Here is a 7,571-nt window from a genome sequence, read left to right on the forward strand (position 1 = left end):
CAGAGGTTAAATACCTGGGTTGTTTCCACACCAGTTTGTCAGACTAGTTCCAGCCTAGTCAGACAAGCATGAACTGATGAAGTCTCTTGGATAAGAGGTGAAACGTCTTCTAAGACAAAACCAAGTCCAGTTGCGTTCGATTCAATTGCCTTGAGATAACTATGACCTGGATGAATGAGAATATCCACAGGCAGACTGGATCAAGACTGTCAGTGAATCTTGTTGGCTGAGTTATCTGTGTTAGTGTTCTTTTTGGCCACTCTTTCAGGTCTGATACTTCCTGCTGCTTTAAATCTCTCTATATCCTATTTAAGGCTGAGACAAGCCATCCTTCCTGACTGGACTGTGGGTGTCGTGGACTTAAGGTGGCCTGACTGCCTGTGGCTCCTGATTGGCTGAGAGATGTGGGCCTTGGTCGAACTGAAAGTAGGGAGAACACACACACCCCGGCACTACTGACGCTAAGGAGATTTGGCCGTGTGTATGGCTTACGCACTCCTATGAAAGCCTTTGTATGTGTGTGAATGGGGGTTTGCTTCGTAAAGAGCTTTAACTTCGGACAAAGAACTGAAGGGAATTAATGAAACACCACAAATATGACATTGTTACGGTGAAATGAGACTGATAAGTGTGTGGCGCTGGTGACCAGTCTGGACCAATCAACATCCACCAGGACTCAACATAATCTGGCCTATAAAAGCAGAGATTCACCTGACTTTTTTCTTTTCTTAAGGAAGTTTTATAACCATCTGAGGCTGTGAGAAAGTAATACTACTTCATAGTTTTTTATTTGAGAATACAATGTGACACTGGAGGCTGGTTTACAGCGTCTTCCTGCAGTGGAAATGAGCACCCGGCTCAGAGCACAAGTGATTTATGAATCAGTCAGAAAATTGCAGCTGCTGGCCACATAGGCACTGAGTCACAGTCATTGATTAACAACTGTATCAACAGCTCATACTGTAGTTGTATTACAGTAATTTTGTATTATGACACAGATGAGATCTCAGCTACTATGACTGTGTTCTTTAAAAATGAACATAAAAATTCATTCACACAGTGTTTCTTGTTCTTATTTTTATTCTTTAAGGTTAAATTTAAGGTGTATTTTGGTTTCAGTAGGTCTCAATAAACACCATAAACTGGACTTGATCCTGATTTCCTTCCTCATTAAAGAATTACTGAAATGTGTCCAATCAGGCAGCATTAAAACTGGAATGCCTCGACTCAGCAGGTTTACCTCATTTAAATTAGAGGACTGCTATCAACAGCCACCAGCAGCCAGGACTTCATTATATGATTGCATAAATGCCACATACATAATTTAAAACTTTATTACTCTTTCCCAGTACTCATGTGAGGGGGGTCTTATTGTATTAGTGTTGCAAGGATTCTTTTGAAAGTCTATCAAAGGACTGGTGTGTAAGATTTAGGGGGATTTAGAGGCCTTTAGTAGTAAATATTGCACATTGCAACCAGCTGAAAATTCTCCCAGTTAGAATTCCTTCACTGTGCATCATTCAGGAGGTTCTTAGCAGGAGCCAAATTATCCACAGAGGTCTCTTCTTCTCTAAAACAAACAAACAAGGTGATGAAATGGGTAATAACACTAGTGAGGCAATTTCACGCTAAAAACCTTGTTGGAGAAGGGCCACTAGCCTTGCACATGCTATTGTGCTTCACTAACTTAAGATACAAACATTTCAGAGTTTGTTTGTGGGAGCTGACATATCCACAGAGGTCTCTTCCTCTCCAACACAAATGGATCCTGTAATTTAAACCAGTATAAACACTGAATAAAGCAGTTTTACAATAAAAAAAGCAGCATTTTCTGATGCTGCTTGACAGAGAGGGGCTGTTTACTACAATGGCTGACACAAAAATGCAAATGTCCCTCTCTAGAGCCAGAGTTTGGTTTGTTCCTTTTGGACTACTGTAGAAAGATGGCGGTGCAACATGGCTATCTCTTTAGACAAGGACCCCCTCCATATGTAGATATAAACAGCTCATTCTAAGGTAACGAAATTACAACGGTTCTTATTTTCAAGAGATTATACATTAAAGAAAACATACTTATTATATTATATTCCAAAACAGATATATTTAAAGTAGATGTCAAAAGTTGTGTGTAATTTCTAAGACCAGTCCTCACAATTTACTTACTCTACATATGTTAAAAGGTCCAGTGTGTAGGGTTTAGGGAGATATAACAGTATAAATAGAATGCAATATAAGAAGTATGTTTTCTTGGGTGTATAATCATCTCAAAAGAAGTACCGTTGTGTTTTCATTACCTTAAAATGAGCTGTTTATATCTACACAGATCGGGTCCTTGTACACAGAGTTTGCCATGTTGCACTGCCATGTTTCTACAGTAGCCCAGAACAGACAAACTAAAAACTGGTTCTAGGTGGGGCCAGTTGCATTTTCACATTTTCACGTCAGCCACTGTAGTTGCCAGCCCCTCCACAACGAGAGCATTAGAAAACCTCTTTTTTTTATCATGTGAGACTGCTTTATTCAGTGTCTTTAGTGGTTAAAATCACCTGGTCTGTTTGCTTTACAGAGAAAGAGACCTCTGCAGATAATCCAGCTCCTGGTTAAAACCTCCTGAACGTCTGGAACAAGAATAAGGTGAGCACACAATAGCATGCGGTGGGCTAGGAGCCGGTGTATGACATGCTGCACAGCGTGGGAGAAGCGTTGTTCTGTATGTAAACTGCCTTATTCGGTGTTTTTACTGGTTTAAATCAGCAGGCCCGTTTGTTTTGGAAAGGAAGAGACCTCTGTGGATAATTCAGCTCCCAGTAAAAACCTCCTGAACGATGAACACTGAAAGAATTCTAACCAGGAGAAGTTCAGCTGGTTTAAATCTGCAATCATCACCACTAGATGCCACTAAATCCCCCTAAATCTTACACACTGTTCCTTTAATGTCTCACTTTATTTACTGTACTGTATTTTTGGTTAAATACATTATAGTATGTTGTTTGGATTACTTAAACTTGGTCTTCACATTCTGTAATTAGTAAATACATTTATTTGCAAACCATCATTCTTTTCTTCAGCCACATAATATCTGAAACAATGATATAGGAGCTTAACTGCAGTAAAAAGCTCAGACAGCTACAGCTCCTTACACCTGAGTGACTACAACTGCAGAGTAAAGGAAACATCAATTTGCAAGTCATTTTGCAGTAAAGCCGGAGTGAATACACGTCTGCAAAGACAGCATGAGCCTGAAAGGGGAAGCATGCCAATACTTGAAAGGTGGTTCAGGTGGTATTTTGAATATGTAACACAGCGTCTGGCAGACAGAGATCTGATGAACATAAGGAGAGGGTTGTAAACCACAGAGAGACATCTATAAATACTCACGCAGATTTATCTTCTGACTTATAGGCCTGTGTCTGAGTTATTGTGAGGATATGAAGCCAAAATCAGATTTCTATTTACAGCTGTGAGAGTGTTGCAGGTAATAAGCTTGCTGTTCTAATATCATCCCGTCCTGAATTTATTTATAAAGATCACAACAAACTAATGTAGTGTATCTCACTGAAATCACAGAGTTGAAAGATATCGCATTATAGCGTATTAGTTTATATCTACAACCTAAGCAACAGTTAAAGGTCCAGTGGGTAACTTTTTTTGGCATTCATTACAAAAGGCAGATAATATAAAAAATATGATGCTCTTCTGCCTCCTCAAAATGTTTCTGCGTAGTGCAACAATAACGAAAACAGCCATCAGAGCCAGGGAGTTTCTAATGTAGCTGTCAATCATGTCAATCACTGCTCCTGAACTGTGGTCAAACTGTCACCTCAAGTGTTTACAGACATATTTTAGTGCACCGTTTAGCTGTTAAACAAGTTTGCACTAGTTGATGGGCAGTATTTTGTTTCAGTTTGTCTATTTCCAAAATGGCAGCTGGGTCACCCTCCCAGTCGCCAGAGGAAAACATTTGACATTATACATTTCTGCAAACCATGCGTACGTTGCACCAAACCTGGGTGGGGTTTTTTCAACACATTGCAACATTTCTTAGCGCTTTTTGCACCCCCAAACCTGGGTGTTTTTCACTGAGAAATCACACCATTCAGTGGCATTTGAGCCACCAAAACTGGGTGTTAATTATCGTCACATTGCTGCATTTCCCAGCACTGTTTCAGATACAGAACCTGGGTGTTTTAAGCAACACTTTACGGCACTTTCCAGCTGCATTTGAGCCAATGAACCTGGCTGTTTTTTACCAATACATCGCACCATTTCCAGATGACGTTTGAGCCATCAAACCTGGGTGTTTTTAGGGGCACATTGCAATGTTTTCTGGCAGCGTTTAAGTCACCAAACCTGGGTGTTTTTTATCGGTGCAATGTGGCATTTCCCTTAAGCATTTGAGACACTGAACTTGGGTGTTTTTTACTGACACATCGTAGTGTTTCTTCAGCAGCTTTTGTGCCAACAAAAGCAGGCATCTAAAGCCAAAACCATGATCTTTTCCTTACCATAACCGAATGATTTTTGTACTTACAGCTAGCCACACACTTACCATTTTATTTATTATAATATTTGTGTATGATTATATTATATTTCAATAACTGTACAGCACTTTGGTCAACTGAGGTTGTTTTTAAATGTTCTGTATAAATAAAGTTTGACTTGACATGACTTGAGAAATGTTAAGTTTCAACTTATCCTCTACAAAATAATGTACAAATGTCATATATCTGTGTAGACTTTCACATTTTACAGTTAAACAGTTCACTAAAATATGTTTCTGAAAACATCTGAGGCAACAAATATTTGATCAGCGCTGCCTAGTTTGACTGAAGTTCACAAGCAGTAAGTGACATGATTTACAGCTGATCTCTCTGAAAATGGCCTGTGATTTACCAGAGTCTCATGTCACAGGCTAGGTTTGCTAAAGCCTGAAAGCAGAGTGAAGTGGTGGTGCAGAGGTCTAGTGTTCTCTCAGACAATTTGAATTACGATATGCTTAAAGAGTGTTATGGGATTTTTGCCTAATGACAGTAAAATTAAACTGCCTAAACCAACTTTAAATGGCTTCATATTTATGGGAAACCCCTGCTGTGAGGACAAGCACTGCTCACACTCAGAATTGTATTCTACTTCACACTGAAAGGTTTCCAAGATATAAATATATATCTGAATGGGCTGAATCACAGGGACATGTGCATGTATAATTATCCACAGGAAAGTGAACAGTTCAAGGTCCAAGACCTGAAAAACAAATAGCTAATCTAAAATCTTATGATCTAAGAAGAAAAAAAAATAATAAAGTTGAAAATTTTGAACTCTGAAACAATATTGAATACAGTTTTTGAATCCTGGATACTTGAATTTTCTGAATTTGTGAAACCTAACGCACATATTAAGTTTCTGAGATAGCACATCTGACACTGAGAGAGACCACATGTAATTTTCAAAGTAAAAGTGCTATAAATTCAGTTGCATTTAAATGTCTTAAATCACTGTGAATGAAAACAGTGCAGACACACACTGAGGTCATTTCAGACTTTGCTGCCACCCTGTGGTACAACTCCTGCACAGTGAAGTCATCTCCCATCTCTGGATCTAAAGATCCAATTTGTTTGACATCAGATCCAGTCGTGCAGAAAGACATGGGGGCAGCTGTATGTCTTTGTATGAGTCAACAAATGTCTAATAGTGTCCCATTACTCATTGATCACTGACAGCCGCATTGTAATTCAAGTCCGGATAAGCAGTTCATTTCTCATTAATGAGAGCAGGAGAGCTGTCGACATGTAGCGTTTAATAATTCAGCAGCAGTATTGTATTTTCTAAGATGCATTTAACACATGCTGCGAGCACTAAAAACAACCGCTAACATTGTGTGTAAATCTGACAATAAACAGGGCCACAGCAAAAAACATTTCAGTGTTTAACAAAGTAGCCTAATTATTTCAAACATAGCTACCTTGTACATGGACTCATTTGACTAATATTAAATAGAAATAAATATCTTTTAAGGCAGTGCACTCTAATTGTTGATCATGCAGAGGTATACTGTCATAAGTCCAAAATGACAAGTAGGTAATTCACACTAATTCAATCAATAGCAAGCTAAAGTCAGAAAGAATGAACAACTCTGGATCAATAACCTCATCTCACGTGCAGCTCTGTCTGGCAGCCCACAGCGGCTCATCAGTCAGCGCTACTAAACAAGTCATATCAGCATTAATCATTCCCGCCACAGAGGTAGAGTAAAGCCTTCTGGTAGTCCCCAGCTGTGTCCTCCTGCAAAACACAACAGACGTGGAAAGTAAGTACATTTACTCAAGTACTTAGGTACAATTTTAAGGTACTTGTACTCCACTTGAGTGTTTCCATCTTCTGCTATTTCATACTTATACTCCACTGCATTTCAGCTGCCTGTTATCAGACAGAATTGTCGCCTTGAACTCGGTGGATAGACAATTGTTATACTTTTCACTCCACTACACTTATTTGACACCTTTAGTTCAGGGATAATCAGCTTTTTCAAAATGAGCCTAGACCAGGAGCCAGTTAATAAACAAAAAAAATAAGAATATTTATCAGCACATATAATAAATAAATTGCCTGTTTACAACCTTTCAATGTTTGCCATCCTCACTCATCTTTACCAAGAAGTAAATCCAGTCGCAGCAGGCCTGCACAGGTTAGACCAGGATTCAAGTGATTCTTTCATGAATCTATATTTTGATGCTTTTTTATGCATCATAATAGAGCTTTTTTATTTCTTTGGCACCCTATTTACATTCAAAGTACCAAACAATTTCCCAGTGTGAACCCATTTATTTTAATTGCGAATTAGAAAATGGTCGGCGGGCCACCTGGCACCCTATCGCAGGCTAGATTTACCCCACAGGCAGTAAATAGAGTATCACTGCTTTAGTTATTTTGCAGATTCAGATTAATCAACAAATAAATGATGATGTTTTATCATGGATAAAGATAAAACTTTATCTATCCTTTGGTAAAATTCACAAGCTATAGGATATATAGTGCAAAAATAAGCCCACCTTTACCAGTGGCAACATTAAAGTAATGTACCAGTATTTATGATTTAATAATATGATATACATGATTCTGAAATGAGCTGTATTTGGCATTCAGAGTATAGCTATGATTCAGAGTCTGAGCAGGGATCATCTGCACCACAGACTGTAAAAATAATAGACCGTAGCTGCTGTGATGTCATCCGATGATTTGTGGACTCTTGAGTACGGCACTTTGTTTTTTTTGGAGCCAGGAGTGATGCTGTGGAGGATCGAGGGATGGGTCTGATGTCCACCTGACGGACACTATCTGCAGACAGTCTGTCACTCAAAGCGGCCTGCCCTTAATTATGTGTAACTTTAAAGTGATAGTTCAGGTTTTTGGACATGAAGTTGTGTGAAATGCTGACCATCTGTAGCTCTGATGTGACAGTGTCACTACTCTCAACGAGCCTCCTGCTCTGAGAAATGGCCCGTAGCTTACCGGAGAAAAAGTAGTTCTGAAGATGTACTGGGGACACGTAACCAAAAGGTTTTAAGCTACAAAAA

At 39.0% G+C, this 7,571-nt stretch overlaps 1 protein-coding gene across 1 annotated transcript in view; it reads right to left on the reverse strand.

The window, feature by feature from the left end:
* Nucleotides 1-5,784: 5,784 nt before the first annotated feature.
* Nucleotides 5,785-7,571, reverse strand: part of anxa5a (annexin A5a) — a 55,710-nt gene continuing 53,923 nt past the window's right edge. The window contains exon 14 of the mRNA XM_050042517.1: nucleotides 5,785-6,279. Coding sequence (XP_049898474.1) covers nucleotides 6,220-6,279 — 60 coding nt within the window. The 3' untranslated portion in view covers nucleotides 5,785-6,219. The remainder of the gene's footprint in view (nucleotides 6,280-7,571) is intronic.

The sequence above is a fragment of the Epinephelus moara genome, chromosome 4 (genome assembly GCF_006386435.1).
Source record: "Epinephelus moara isolate mb chromosome 4, YSFRI_EMoa_1.0, whole genome shotgun sequence".
In the NCBI taxonomy this organism is placed as follows: domain Eukaryota; kingdom Metazoa; phylum Chordata; class Actinopteri; order Perciformes; family Serranidae; genus Epinephelus; species Epinephelus moara.